Source organism: Trachypithecus francoisi, unplaced genomic scaffold (genome assembly GCF_009764315.1).
Source record: "Trachypithecus francoisi isolate TF-2019V2 unplaced genomic scaffold, Tfra_2.0 Lachesis_group0, whole genome shotgun sequence".
In the NCBI taxonomy this organism is placed as follows: domain Eukaryota; kingdom Metazoa; phylum Chordata; class Mammalia; order Primates; family Cercopithecidae; genus Trachypithecus; species Trachypithecus francoisi.
The window spans coordinates 44,880,514-44,897,049 of NW_022681453.1; the positions used below are offsets into that span (position 1 = coordinate 44,880,514).

Consider the following 16,536-nt stretch of genomic DNA (forward strand, 5'->3'; position numbering starts at 1 on the left):
TCTGTGTCTTCAGGATGAGTTTGGGGTCTTTTGTTAGTTTGTTTTGCTTTGTATACACTCAATCCGATGACCTTCAAATGCATATACCTTCAGTTGATAATTATCTCCAGAACTCCAGATTCATCTATTGGATGCCACCTTAGATATTTTAGTAGAAAGTCTAACAGAAACCTCAAATTCAACATTTATAAAACCAAACTCTTGATCCTCCTCCCAACCCCCAGCACAAGCAAACTGTTCTACGTGAGTGTTTTCTCTCCCCAGAAAATGGAAAACCTATCCCTCCATCTCCTTAGGTTGAATACCTTATACTCGTTCATGATTTCCAAATTTTTCTCCAACATATTACAAATCTCACTGCTTGAATATACAAAAAGAAATCTAGAATCCAATTATCATACATCTATACCACAAATACTTTGGTCCCAGTCACCATTATTTTTGCTTAAATGATATCCATGCTTTCAGCCTCAGGGGTTTGACACTTGCTGTTCCTCTGCCTAGAATTTTTCTCAGTGCATGTTTTATTATCCATTTTTCCTTAGATCTCTGTTCAGATGTCACCAGACCAGTGATGCCTTCCTTCACTGCCTTTTATAAACTAACACCTCACTTCAGCATTTCTAGCTCCCTTACCCTGTATCTTTCTCCATAGCACTCACAACAATCTCTTATGCCATCTGTTTATTTGTTCATTTATCTTATGCCTCCCTCAATTAGAATACAAGCTCTGTCATAGACTCAAAGTTATCTGTTTTGTTCATTGCTGTATTTTCAGGCTCTAAGATGATTCTTGCACATAGTAATCCCACAAATAAATGATTGTTCAGTAAATGAATAAAAAAATAAATTAACTTTATATCTCCTTTCTCATCTTTTTTCATTCTCACTGCTCCTCATCTTTCTCTTCTCTTTCTTCCTTTAACAGCTAAGGACTTCAGCATACATACATTCTTGCATTCAACCCCAATAGCTAACTCAGAGTAATCTTTAATGTTGTCTTTGCCTCTTTCCTCACATCAAATCATTTCTAATATTTTGTTGGTATTGTGCCTACATCCTTCAAAATAGTTCTCACATCATTCTTGTTCTCTTTATTCCTACCGACAATGCCCAATTATCTCAGTGTTTTCAAATGTTTGATAAATAATCTCCTTGATCTGTGGTTTCTCTTTCCCCACCCTTCCTCCTGTGAGTCATAGATCTAAACATATCATAATCTTGCTTAAAACTGAAAACACTTCCATGTTTTCTAACTGTTTACAGATCAAATTCAAACCTCTGTCGTGTCATTTAAGTCCTTCAAAACTGTTCTAAATCTACCATTCCATCTTTCTATTTCATGACTCTCCCACCTTCCAGACTGGTTATATTCTTTCGAATGACAGGTATTTTCATATCTTTATTCAAGCTATTCTTCTTCTTAGAACTTCCTTACTATAATTTCTGTTTCAATGGCATTGTTATTTTCATTCTTTTACACGTAGCTCAAATGTTGCCTTTTTTGGCATTTTTCCAAAACCTGTAGGTAGAATTGATTGCTTCCTCCTCTGGGCTCCTTTAAAATTATTTTTATACTTTTGGTGTAACACTTATCCTGTAATATTATAGTTTGTTAATTGTTTTCTTATTGGCTTCCTTTTCTGGAGTATATATCACAGTGATTTACAGTATGAGTTCTGGAGTCAGTTTGCCTACATTCAAAATTGAGCCTCACCGCTCTTTAGCCATTTGATATAGAGCAAGTTATTTCCATTCTCTAAACCTCATTTTCTTCATCTTTGAAATGGAAATACTAAAATCTGCCTCACAGAGTTCTCGAAAGGACCAAATAAGATAATTCATGTACAAGTTTAACTTTATTCCTGGTACTTACTATGCTCCCAAATTACTCTTATTTGAGTGTCAGCTTCTTGAATGCAATCCACTTATTTATTTTTGCATTGTCAGTGCATAAAGAAGGTTCAACACAGAGTTAGAGCTAATAAAAGTTGGTTGAGTTTACTTATGTTGGATTTATCACTGTGTGCTGGCAATATCTAGATAAGCAATGATGTAGAATTTTATTTTACTCTGGCTTTAACCTAAAGAGATCAACAAAATGTGAAATATATGCTAATGAACTCTTCTTATTATAATTTACTTTATGATCTGCATGCCACTTCCAATATGGCATATACATTTCAGGCAGGTTTAATGCTTAACCTCAAATCATAAGGTCACCATAGATATCTGACTGGACTGAAATACTGCAGATCTTCAACTTTACACCATGCATATACCATTAGTTCATTCTGCTAGAGTAACATAAAAACAACCAGAATGACTCCATTATGTTAAAAGCTGCCTTCACATTAAGAATCATCTTCACAAATGTCTACTGCATGTAAGAAACAACAAGCATGGCCACTGTCAGGTGACTGACTGTGCAGCTCCTCTTCTTCATATCTTCAGTGTTACAGAGTAAGAGGCCACTGAGTGTCCAGTCCATAGACACAGTTCAGCTTTGCATCTTGTGAAATGAGTGCTGATTTCAAGTATGGCTTGAATCTAACTGATGCTTGATGTTCAAGCTATTTTGAACATATATTTTCGAAACAATTCCAAATACATTTGTTGAAAGTATTATCAAATGATTATTACAATAAAAATTTCTTTTTCTTACAATTTAAAAGGCAACAATTCAAAAATCAGTCTCCCATCCCAGCCCTTAATACTGAGCAACATCAGTGTTTCCAGTTGTTAGTTGGACAGCTAAGCCTGTAAGCTCCAGTGCCCATAAATATCTTTATATCTGCATTAGTATTTTTTTCTAGGACAAACATTCCTCTTTTCTTTATTCCTCTGTGTTGAAAAACAACAAATCTCTGAGCAATCCTTACTGTTTCCTTTTCCTCTAATCATGCTCCCACATTCAGTTAATTGGCAAATCACCTTTTACCGTTGCTTTCAGTTCTTGCTCCCACCACCTTAGTAAGATGTATATCTCTACTTACACTAGTATAATAATTTCATAACTATTTTTAAAACTCTAGCTTTATCATCTTTATTTTTGAACATAGCTGACAAAGTTTACTTTTTTTTCCTTTTTTCTTTCTCCTATAAAATAAGTCTGACATATCTTCACTGCATAAAACCCTTCAAAAGCTAAACATCAACAGGTAGTGAGATCTCAGTTCAGAGCTTGGTCTTCTGATTTAAAACTCCGGTCTGCCTCTAGTTCTTAAATAGGACACTTGACCCCTCTAGAATTACTTTTTATGTTTGTTGTTGTTGTTGTTGTTGTTTCTGTAAATTAGGCAAACATTTCTCTAAGTATTTTTTCTATTTTAAAATTTTGTGACTTGACTGGAAGTGTAAAGAAAATTGACAGAAAATAGATACATGTGGTAAGGGGAGGAGGAAGGAAGAAAAGAAAGGAAAGGAAAGGAAAGAAAAAAAGGCTTAACTCTTTATAGAACCTGCATTCCAAGAAAGATATTAAGTGAGTTTAGTCTAGGTTAAGCTCTACAGGTTAAAGAGTATGAGCTTGAAAAACTAAAGTAGAAGCTTGGTAATAGAAGAAAAATAAATCAGGGAGGGTACAGCTTTTATAGTACTGAAAGTATGCGGAACTCAAGTGGATGTATAATTTGTGTCACTCTGGACTTGGAGTCAAACCTGGATTTGAATGCCAGCTCTGGACTATTAATAAGGATGTGATTTTGAGCTAATTATTTAATGTCTTTAAGTTTTAGTCAGGTTTAACTACATTATTTGCAGACCCCAATACAAAATGAACATGTGAGGTCCCTTGTTCAAAAGGCAGAACAAAATTGCCATTAAAGTTATTAAAATATAAAACATTTTCTTACTTCCCTAGTATCTTTCTTGGTCTGGAATGATGTTTTTTATTTGCTTTTTAATGGCACTTTCCTTTTGGGCATAAGAATACTTTTTCAGTGACCCTCGCATGCCCTGGGGGACTTTCCCCACCATTCAGTGTAAATATGACCCACTGCTGACCCACTGACTTCCAGGTTCTTCCTTTCATCAGCTGCCTAACCAATATGCAATGTCCCAGCTCATAGCCCCAACTCACACAAATGGAAAATCCTCAAAGGCATTGCAACATTTGTGCAAATTAGACTTCTGCAGTAGAAGATATTCTGGAGGTTCCTGGAGCTGGGTTGGGGAAATATATTGGGAGGGACAAAATTCTAACACAGAAAGATCTTAAGTACTTTATATCTGGGTATGATCTTGGAGCTCTCTAGTCTTATCCCTGAGTGAAACCTGAAATTTGCCCATGCTCATACAATGTGATTCAGGTAGAACCAAAAATAATATGACTTTTAGTTCTGTGTTCTTTTAGATACAGGCTTTCTAATGTATGTGAGTTTCCCCTTATGATTTCCTCTAAAAGCCCTGGAGAGGAAAAGCAGCAAAACACTGGTCCCTTTCTATGGTTTATTTAAAGCTGTCTTTCTAAAGCTGTTTTAGTTGTAAGAAACAGAAACCATACAGTTAGTGGTTCATGTAACCTAGAGGCAGATCTCACTAGATGAAACCAAAGATCTAAAAATTCAGGGAATAAAGTCTCTCTCTAAATTAGTCATTCTCTCCATCATTCTGTTCCCCCACCCTCTCTCTCTACCATCTACTTATCTGCCTTTCTTTAGACTGGTATTCTCTACCTCTTTGTGAGTTTTATGGATGATGGATATTATAAGAGTTATGAACATCCTCATCTCTGCTCAAGCAACCAGCAGAGACCAGCATCTCTTAATATTGTATCTAAATTCTTGGGAGAGAAAAACACAAGAGCCCAAGAAGAACATATTCACTTCTCGTCCAGTCAGCCATGGCCCAAGGAATGGCCTAAAGCAGATTGAACATGCCTTTAAGGATCTCCATAGTTTAAGAGCTACTTCTCCATGAAATGGTTCATGGGCCATTCAGAAATGCCAGAATGTGACTGCATTAGAATAAAAAGTTCTCAGTATTTAGGGAATGATAATGAACGTTAGATACTGGTAGGTTAGATCTAATATTGTAGTCAGATAATGCAATTAACTTTTTAATTCCATAGAAGAAAGGTAGGGCAGAACCCTATATGCATTTTCAACAATATTGTACAATTTTTATTTAATTATCACTTAGAAACACTTATTTTTCAGTGTCCACCTATTCCAACATTCTTGTCTTACTGCCAAATAAAACATTTTTTTTTTTTTGAGATAAGGTCTTGAATTCCTGGACTCAAGCAATCTGCCTGTCTTGGCCTCCCAAAGTGCAGGGATTACAGGTGTGAGCCACCATGCCCAGCCTCTCTAATAAAACATTTTGTAGAGAGTACCGTTATAATCATTGGTGATTGTATAGTAGTATGTGTTTTCAATACAATTACTCACTAATTGTTACAGTGGCTCAAAAATACCAACACCATACTTATTCCCAAATATATTCTTAAAGCAGAAGTATTTGAAAATGCATTTTGTTTTCTGGTATAAAATGGTACTATTTCAAATCCCAGCCTATTCTGAGTTTTCTCTTTCACTCTGTGTGCTTATGTGTGTGTGATGGGGTCTTGCTCTGTCACCCAGGTCATAGTACAGCAGTGTGATCATAGTTCACTGCAGCCTCAAATTCCTGAGCTCAAGAGATTCTCCCACTGCGTAGCTGGGACTACAGGCACCCACCACTGCTAGTTTTTCTTTTCTTTTTGTTTTTGGTAGAGACAGGGTCTCCCTATGGTATCCAGCCTCGCTCTCAAAATTTCTTAATGGTATTTACTGAGACATGTGTTTGATTCTGTAACTCAGTGACCTCAAGGATCTTTATGTTGAATCATCTTCATCTATGTTTCTTATCCATTACCTTCTCCTCATTGTTTTATTATCTGTGCTTTTTTCAAATTATGTGAGATAATTGCAATCATCTCAAAACATTATAGCAGTAATGTGACTTTCAGTGGGTGTTTGTTTTGTTGCTTGCCTATTCCAATTGATTTATTTGTTATTTATTGATGCTGCCTGGGTTACAATTTGCAGCCTTAGGTTCACGGTCTCCAAATTTATCTGGTTCTATTGTCTGTATTTTTTTCATATTGACATTGTTATACTATTTTAAAAAACTCATGTTCTTATTCTATAGCATAAAACCGTTTTGAGAAATTCCCTAGGTTTTCTTGAGTTATGTTTTCTTCTAGACTGAGTATTTTGCCTGTCTCAGTCATGCCATGTTTTACTCTTTTATTGCTGCAATATATTTGCATAGTTACTATTCCATTTCTTTTCATATTGTTCACGCTTGAGAGATTGTGTACAGAAAATTCACTTTTTAGTTAATGGGGAAATATATATTTTTGAACTTTCTTTTTATTATATCTGGAAACATTTTTTCTTCTCCTTCTTAGCTCCAGTTTGGAGACAGGATATATCGTGAGTACCCATGTTTTGTAGCCTGAGAGAATGATGGAGCCAAGAAAAGTTCAGCCTCTTTGGGATACCTGGGTGCTTCTCTCTATCCTAAGATTTATTTTTTAATGAATTGCAGCAAGATTATTGTTGGAAGAGACATGAGTATACTTCACTGGAAGATGCAGTACTTTTCTAATGGGCTTCAGAGGCTTCACCCCTGAGTGCATGGGCATGACATTATTAATTGGTTAAATAGAGTCAAGTTTACTATCCATATTTCCCCCACTTTACCTTTTGTTGTTGTTGTTATTGTTGCCCAGAAGTCCTTTTCATTGCTCTTCAGCCAGGAGGAGGTAAAAGAAAAAGATAAGACCTTTCCATCTATGTACCTACGAATCTGCTTATCTCCAGATTCAGAAGTTATAATGAGAATTCTCAGAATGGTGTTATTTCACCAGTAATTTCTATAGGGTTTGAGGACGTTAGGAAATCAAGAACTCCTTCCCTTCTCTGAGCCTGACCAGACTGTTTTTATTCCACAGTTGTTTTGGTTTTTTTCTTTAAGTAATGTTGTCAGGATACGTTCCTTTTCTTTTCAGGCATTGTTAATTTCTGTTTGTTTGTTATTTGTACTCACAATGTCTCGCACATTTCATTAGGCATTGATGTAAGAAAAGTCAGTAAAGCATCTTCAATCCACTTGCTCAATCATCGTTTACAGGAACACTAAGATATATGACATAGCATCCTCCTTTAACAGCTGAGAAATCAGAGAACAAGAGTGGTAAAGTAACTTGTCCAGCACTGGGGAGCCAGTAACTGACTAGGCTAGAATTAGAACCTCTATCTGTCTACACTTCCATGTCAGTGATGTGAGGTACCGAAATTACAATTTTAAGATGAAGTTAATAAAAGAACTTATTTTACCCAATTGCAAATATTTTAGAAGACTAATGGTATGGTAGCAGATCTGAGTGTATGGTGAAAACAACAGAGAGGGAATCAGGAAACTAAAGTTTAATCTCTTGCTCTCTCTTAAGACAGATGGTAAATTTGGAAAAGATGATTCAACTTCCTGGGTTTCAATTTCCTTCTCTGTACTAATGATGATGGATGATGATGGTGATGCTGATGATTGTCATAATTTGATGACTATATATCTACTCATTATGAGGCACAATGTGACATATTTTATAAACAATATATTATTGAATCTCAAAACAACCATCTGATACAGACATTGCATCTATTTTAATAACAAGGACACAGAAGATTGCTTAAATCCCCTGAGGCCCATTTGATTCCAGAGCACACATTCTTAACCAGTAGCTCTATTGTCTTTCCAACCAAGAAATCTCACCTGAATGGTCTGTAGAAGATCTTCCAACTTTGAGGTTCTTTAGTGCTGTGGTTGATATAGAAGAAAATGACTATGGGTTAATACAGGAGAAGCAACCTCACATATCAGTCAAGTACAATTATGAGAATTACAGACTGGACTTCAGATTAAGTCCTAACATGATCAGGTTTACGCTCGATGCACAATGCACTGTAGGGGAGAAAACATAATTTCTTTTATTTCCCTTTTTACGTTTTTAGTTGAGACACTCTCCTACAAACAAAAATCAAATTAACAAAAGAAAAGCAGAAATGTATTAACACACGCTGGACCCATCATACCAAGAGACCTCAGTTCAAAAGTATTTCTCTCAAGGCAGTGGCTTGGGGTGATGTTTCAATAATATTTTATCAAAAAGCCATAAATTCTACATAGTAACAAGGCAAAGGAAAGAACAGTTTTAGTTCTTTAAAAGGTGGGAAAATGTCAGAGGATAGTAAAATCTGTTCTCAGATGCCTCTGGTGCCTGCTGGTGCCTTCTCTGGGCTGATAGCAAGTGCTGTCGCCAGGAAGGAAGCATGGATGTCCTGCCATCAAGCAGAGGCTGAGGTGAGGCCGGGTGTTCTCCTGGCTTTTCAGTACCTTTAACTCAACAATCCTCAATATTTGGGGAAGAAATATTTTGGTTTCTTTCAGGATATTAAAAAATAAAAACCACAGAATTTCACCTTACACGTGAGTACTAAGCTCTTCCTCCTCCTCTTCCCCTTCCCTTTCTTTCATAGCAATTTAGTCCAAATGCCATGAATTGGAGCTGAGGGAGGTAGGCATCCATGTGTGTGTGGGAGAGCAGAGCCACAGCAGCCCAGTCGGAGATGCTGGAACCTGAGTGGGGTGAGAGAGGCATCCATGCAGGACAGGGGTTAGGGCAGTGGTGACTTGGTGTGAGTGGCAGAGCCCAAGTAAGGTGAGACCAAGTAAGGTCCATGCCTGTGGTGGAGTGGCCTGCCAGAGGGTATCAGAGCCTGAGGAGAGGGAGGAGGTTTCCATTGTTAGGGGAGGGTGCTGAAGGCAGAAGCCTGGAGTCTAGTGTGGGAGCCGAGGAGAAAGAGGGTGGTTTCTGGAGGGAAGAGAGCTCCCGTGCAATCTGAATGATGTGAGAAAGCTATCTATTCAGGAATATGTGTGTACCAAGTGTCAGAGCCTGAGTGGGGTGAAGGAGGGCATCCACACTGGAGGCAGACCCTAAACAGCATCAGAATCTGAATGAGGTGAGGAGGGATGAACCGCCCAGCAAGTGGTGTCAGGGCAGGTGTGGGAGTAAAACTGGGAGTGGACATCAGGACCTGAGCAGGCAGAAGGGGATGCTGACAGTAATAGGAGACTAGTCACATGCAGGAGAATTGAGCAAATGCATAAATATGTCAAAGATAATGGGCACCAGAGTTCTCACAGTCTAAATGGGAGTTGCAAATATAAATAGAGGAAAACTATAAATCACCATAAATGAACACAACACACACATATAAAATCTATGCACACACACAAATCTGCTGAGAGGCTCAGGGCAAGAGCAGCTCCATAAAAATGAGTACATTGAGCATTCTCATGATGGTTTCTAAATACCAATCTCGAATAAAGGAAACCAGGTTTTTTTCCATTTTGTTTTTGTTTTTAACAACAACAACAACAACAACAGCTACTGTGCTGGCAGAGCACGTGAAATACAAGATAATCCTGGAACTCTTTCTTGAATCAGATAGGAAAAATTCAAAGAATGATAAGTACATGCCAAAGGGCAGGCCATTTGAAAGCACTGAATAAATAGCAAATGTATTATAACTCATTGACCAAAATAAGAAAGCTTGAATTCACACCGATAAAGCAGGTCATCCTCATAGAAATATATGAATAAAAAGTTTAAATGTCCAATGAGGCATATTTGCATTGTCTAAAGTCCCTAGCCACAAAACACTAATTATAAAGAAAAAAAAAAAACTTTTATACTGGAGAAGTTTGACAGGCACCACCTTAGTCAAAAGATTATTTAACTTCAAGAACAATGGGACAAATAGAAGTCTTAACCTTCTACCTGACAGAATGCAACATAAAGAGCACGGCATCCTGAATCAAATTATAACGAAAGTGTTTTATTACCTCCACTGGTGTATCCAGTAAAGGAGGAGGGGCTAGAGGAAGAGAGGGCAGGACAGGATCAGTGTACTTGCTGGCTGGGAGAAGTGTTTTTTATAGTAATATTTTAATGCCAATTTTTACTGCTTTTATTATTATTTTTAAACATCTTTACAGACCCTTTTATTATATGTGCCCTTGGCATACAGCTCCTACCCCTACAGGGAAGAGTCTGTGACTTGCCGTTGATACCTGACTATTCAGATAAGCCCAAATTAGGTGAAACTTTACCAAATAACCACCTTGTGATCTAAGGTGTTAAAGTCAGGGAAATCAAGGAAAGACTGGGGAACTGTTTCAGATAGAAATAGACTAAAGAGGCATAGAAATAGACTAAAGAGGCATAATTAAGAGAGTCCAGTCATGGTGGGTCATGCCTATAATCCCAGCACACTGGGAGGCCGAGGTGAATGGAATGCTTGAGCCCAGAATTTTAAGACCAGCCTGGCAACATGGTGAAACGCCATCTCTACAAAAAAACAAATATTAAACTGGCATGGTGGCAAAAATTAACTCAGGAAGCCTAGGTGGAAGGTTCACCTGAGCCCAGGAGGTTGAGGCTGCTGTGATTGTGCCACTGAACTTTAGTCTGTATAACAGAATAACAACCTGTCTAAAAAAAAAAAAAAATTATCAACTGGATTCTTTCGGTTTAAAAGATTTTATTGGGAGCCAGACATAGTGGCTTAAGCCTGTAATCCCAGCACTTTGGGAGGCTGACGTAGGAGAATGGCTTGAGGTCAGGAGTTTGAGACCTGCTTGGACAACACAAGGTGACTCCGTATAGCCAGGCATGGTGGCAGGCACCTGTGGTTCTAACTACTTGGGAGGCTGAGATGGGAGGATCACTTGAGTCCAGGAGTTAGAGGCTGCAGTAAGCTACGATCACACTACTGCACTCTAGCTTGGGTGACAGAGTGAGACACTGTCTCTACAATAAAAATGAAACAACAAAAAAAGTATTTTATTAGAAAAAATGGGTTATGGGACCTGAAGATTAGATGTTTAGTGCTGAATCAATCTTAATTTCTTGTTATTGCTGGTTTTGTGGGTGTTATGCCCTTTGTTTGTCGGAAATATAAACTAATTTATTTGGGGTATAGGGGACTGGTTTACAAGAGAAAGAAATTCTTTGTCCATTTTTATAATATTTTCTGTGAATTTGAGATTGTTTTAAAATAAAATAATTTTAAATATGTGTATTGAATTTATATTTAATATAGACTTGCATTCAAAACAGGGCCTTTTTTTTTTTATGTGATTTTTTTCTTTTCTTTTCCCAGGTGATGGTCTTTTAAACCATCCTATTTTTACTCAGGAGCCACATGATGTCATTTTTCCTTTGGATTTATCAAAATCTGAGGTCATCCTGAAATGCGCTGCTAATGGTTACCCTTCACCTCATTATAGGTAAAATCCTACCTCTGGGCATGACACTATTTTATTCTTCGTCACTGAACCAAAACATACACAAAATAAAATGTTTTATAAAATGTCCTAATTTGTAGTGTACAGCTCAAGAAATTTCTCTATGGTTATGCAGCCATGTGACAATCACTCAGATAAAGATATAGGCATTTCCAGTACCCCAGGGTGTTCCCTCATGCCACTTTCCAGGCAATAATTAAGCGCCTACCCATCAGCTCCAGGTAACCATAATTATGTCTCTGTCTTACTGATTAGGTCTGCTTAGAACATTAATTCTTGAGATTGGTGCCATGCATTGCCATATTGTGGTCAGAATTGAGAAAGAGAGAGAGAGAGAGAGACAGGGAGAGAGAGAAAGAGAGAAAAGGGAGAGAGAGGAGAGAAAGACAGGAAGCAAGTAATACAGGAAGCCAGGGAGAAAAGAAAGATAAAAAGAAAGAAAAAAAATGAAGAGAAAGGAAAGCAAGATTTGTTTCCTCAATTTGAACGACTAAAATGTAAGCTTATTTTGCATTTCCCACCCCTACCTCGATGTGGAACTGCAGCCTCAGTTGCTACATATACAATGATTATGAAAATGTTCTATAAAGAATGAATCAAGATGGATATCTAGATTTATTTCATCACATAAAATTATGTGACTTCACTGGTGGCCCAAAAATACTGATTTTAGAAAAATATGTTGAAGACAGCCATGTACCCTCTAAGGCAGAAAGGGAATTTTTACTCTGGGCAAATAAGGAAAAAAAAAAAACTATATTTGTTTCTCACATATTATTTGTGGAATTATAGGGAGAAAGGGTCAGTAAGTTTTTGTTCTTATTTACAAAGTTGCAGCAAAGGCAGAATTTGATTCATATTGTGGGTGGAATTTACAAATTTAAAAATCTATGCATATATAAATATACATAGGTAAATAATAAAGATAGTTGGTAGAAACTTCATATATTGTGTTAATACAGGAAAAGAAAATACGTATTAAACTTTTGTAGCTTTGGGTTTTAAAAGCATTTTTTTAAGTCTTGTTTTTTAGATGTGAAGTTGAAATGATACACACAAAAAGTGACAATTTCAGTTCATTTTGACAAAATAAGCTGGTTTAGCCTAATTTTATTTTGCAGTAAAAATACACTATTGATGTGTATAATTATTTAGATTCTAAAATTGTCTCGATTAATTAATTAAATGACTTAAATGCACTTAATTAGCTAAATGACTTCAAAGCTAAAGGCAATTCTACCTTATCTTGTATTTTTCTGAGCTAACTTCAGCATCTTCTTTTTACAACAAAGGAACTGAAGAACCGTGTCTTCTCATTCCACATACTAAAGCTTCCTTGTCTTTATCTTACCCAAACCAATGAAACTCATCTGTTAGGAGAAGATCCTTCACTTTACAAGTTTGGGACACTCAATTCAGAGTTCGTTGATTTGTTAGTTTTTCTCAAATGATGAGCTGTCTTATTAGTTTAATATACGGTTAAATATATGAAAATTTGATTAATACATTTATTGAGATCACCTAATACTTAAAGTAGCAATTTTATTTTTGAGAGCTAATTAGGTTGATCCTAGGGGTTAGGAGAGAAAGAATATCAGAATTCCTATACCTTTTTTTGAAAGTTTGCTGAATATAAGATGGACACATAAATAAATAAATTACATATTTATATAAAATATCTATTGGCTTTTAACAGGTAGAAGGATATAAAATAGGTTCTCAAGATAACTTGCTAATTAGTTTTATCTGTGAAAAATTACACAGAATGAAGATGACATTTTTCAATGTTGTTAAATGGCTTTTATTTCTAAGACATTTCTAAGCTAAAAGGCTAAAGACAAGTAACTTAGGTGCTTATTTCCAGCCCCCATAACCTGGTTTGGCTCATTTCTTTTTTTTTTTAACTTTTAAGTTCAGGGGTACATATGCAGGTTTGTTTTATAGATAAACCTGTGACATGGGGGTTTGTTGTACAAATTATTTCATCATCCAGGCACTAACCCTGGTGCTTATTAGTTATTTTTCCTGATCCTCTCTCTCCTCCCATCCTCCATCCTCCAGCAGACCCCAGTGTCTGTTGTTCCCCTTACTCATAGGCAAGAAACTGTGGAAAGAGAGTGAGGAAAGAACTAAGTTTTAATGCTTAAATGTCAGACTCAGACCCAATTTTATTGATAATAAAGCAAAGGACAGAAGTATATCAGATAATGTGCATTAGCAACAAAATGTAAAATTTTAGTTTTAATATGACCCTTTCTAATTTAAATTCTATTTTCTAAAAAGCCTCACAACTATATTCACCTTAGATTGTCTGTGTGTGTGCATGTGTGTGTCTTAGAAGGAAAGCCTTTAAAATTCACAGATTCTAACATTATTTGAGGTTAGTTGGGTATAGTGTAAAGCAACATAAAAGAATCCTTGACTTTGAGTTATCATTTCTAGTCACAGCTCTATCAATCTATTGGTGACTTTGGAATAATCATTTTTCTCCCATGGCATCATCTTCCTTATTCATAAAATGAGGCTGGGTTTGATTTTAAGATGTGTGTTCTTTCTTTTAGTAAATTCCATACAGCAAATGAAATCTCAGGGAAAATAAGCAATATGAAAAGCAAACTTTTGAAATAGCTTAAGCTTTCCCATGAAAAAACAATTATCCTTTACTCTTTCTTTTTTTTTTTTTTTTTTTTGAGACGGAGTCTCGCTCTGTTGCCCAGGCTGGAGTGCAGTGGCTGAATCTCAGCTTACTACAAGCTCCGCCTCCCGGGTTCACGCCATTCTCCTGCCTCAGCCTCCCCAGTAGCTGGGACTACAGGCGCCTGCCACCTCGCCTGGCTGGTTTTTTGTATTTTTTAGTAGAGACGGGGTTTCACCATGTTAGCCAGGATGGTCTCGATCTCCTGACCTCGTGATCTACCCGTCTCGGCCTCCCAAAGTGCTGGGATTACAGGCTTGAGCCGCCTCGCCTGGCCCCCTTTACTCTTTCAAAGATTACATAACACATGAGAATATGAAGTCCAGCCCTGAAGCCATGCGAAGGGAAGAGAAATGGGTTACCCAAAGATGGTGCTTTGGAAGGATTGTTTATACCTGGAAAATCTAGCAAAATCATGTAGCAATGAACTTAGTTCTATCTCAGAATATATATTTCATTTGGAAAAATGAAATAACATGCACATAAATTATTTCTAAACTGGATACACTCTCTATCAGAAAAAAGGATTTCTGACAATCCTCTCTACCTGGTCACCAGGGGGACTCCTTTCTGTAATTTAGTCTACTCTACCCTAGTCGTGAACACAAACTTAAGTCTGGAGAAGCTCTAGGCCTCTAAGAAAGAAAACTGTAAATGTGGTCACTCTGCCCTTCTATTCTTTTTATTCATTTCCCCCAACTTGGTCCTTTTAACAAGCCTGTGAGATAAGCAGAATATACATTATTGCACACATTATATAATTTGTGAAATGACTTCTGGAGAAATCAGAGGACTTGTTCAAGTATATGCAGCAAGGGAATGTTAAAGCTAGGACTAGGATTCTTTCCACAGGGGTGACAGACTCACATTCAGTGTACATCACAGTCACCCAGAGAGACTTAAAATTTAGATTTTGGTGTTCTCTTTCAGAGGTCTGGGGATGGGCTCAAGAATAAGCCAGGCAGAGAGAGACGAATATCATCTGATCTCACTCATATGTGGAATCTAAAAAATGTCGATTTCATAGAATCAACTCATAGAAGTAGAGTGTAGAATGGAGGTTACCAGAGGCTGAGTCAGGGAGGGGCAGGAAGGGAAAGGGGACACTTGGATCAAAGGGTGCAAAGTGATCTTTAGACAGGAGGAATAAGTTCTGGGATTCGTTTGCACAGTAGAGGGACTATAGTTAGTGATAATGTATTGTGTATTTCAAAATGGCTGGAAGAGAAGATTTTGAATGCTGTCACCACAGACAAATGATAGATTTTTGAGGTAATGAATATGCTCATTACTCTGATTTGATCATTACAAAATGCGTACATGTATGAAAACATCACATTATTCCCTATAAATATGTGCCACTATTATTTGTCAATTAAAAATAAATGAAACTCAGAAAAGAAACACATACTTTCAACAAATATACCATGTAATTTTAAAGCAAAGCCTAATTTTGAAAAACACCAACATGCACAAGCCTGCACATGTGCGCGCACGCACACACACACACACAAACACACACACACATTACAGAAAGACAGCCAACAAACACAGCCCACAACCATTATTCTTTTTTGTTTTTGTTTTTGAGACAGAGTCTTGCTCTGTCAGCCAGGCTGGAGTGCAGTGGTGCGATCTTAACTCATTGCAACCTCTGTCTCCCGGGCTCAAGCAATTCTGCCGCAGCCTCTCGAGGGTAGTTGGGATTATAGGCATGTGCCACCATGCCCTGCTAATTTTTGTGTTTTTTTAGTAGAGACGGGGTTTCATGATTTTGGCCAGGCTGGTATCGAACTCCTGACCTCAGGTAATCAACCTGCTTTGGCCTCTCAAAGTGCTGGGATTATAGACGTGAACCACCATGCCTGGCCCAGCCATTATTCTTGACACAGGACTGAACTACTTAAAAGTGAAGGATGTTTCCCAACAAAGGGTCAAGGTTTTAGTTCACATCCATTATGTTTTCTGGAACTAATATGATATTAATTCAGATGCTAAAAGTAATCATTTAAAACACACTTCCTAGGTTGCATCATAGGATGACACTTGACAGTGTGCAATTCTATCAGAAACGTGTGCATGACAATCGTTTGAATTCATTAATACTGTTTCTCCATTGATTTAGACATATTAATTAGGACAAAGCCCACACCAGGAGTTGAACCCCTGATCTATATGTGCAGTTTAATAATCATTGTACCATAGTGATCAGAAGGGATACTGTGAAAAATTCATTTGCTGCAGCTAAGCCAACAACTTTGAATTTGTGTTGAAAAACAATTACTGAGCTTAATTAGGAGCATGTAATGATGACAGCAGTTATTTCAGTGATTGATTCCAAAATTAAAAAGAGCTGGCAAACTAAGTATGGTATATCTTATGCTTTGAAAACGATAGGGAACATGGAAGTCTAAAGATCCTGCCCTGTAAGCAAATTATCAAAAACTATATTAGAGTGCTGGCAAGGAGAATATTGGTGT

At 37.1% G+C, this 16,536-nt stretch overlaps 1 protein-coding gene across 2 annotated transcripts in view; it reads left to right on the forward strand.

The window, feature by feature from the left end:
* CNTN6 (contactin 6) overlaps positions 1–16,536 on the forward strand; it is a 303,559-nt gene that overhangs the window by 119,317 nt on the left and 167,706 nt on the right. For both annotated transcript variants that reach the window (XM_033210480.1, XM_033210479.1), the window contains exon 3: positions 11,217–11,343. In XM_033210480.1, coding sequence (XP_033066371.1) covers positions 11,217–11,343 — 127 coding nt within the window. The remainder of the gene's footprint in view (positions 1–11,216; positions 11,344–16,536) is intronic.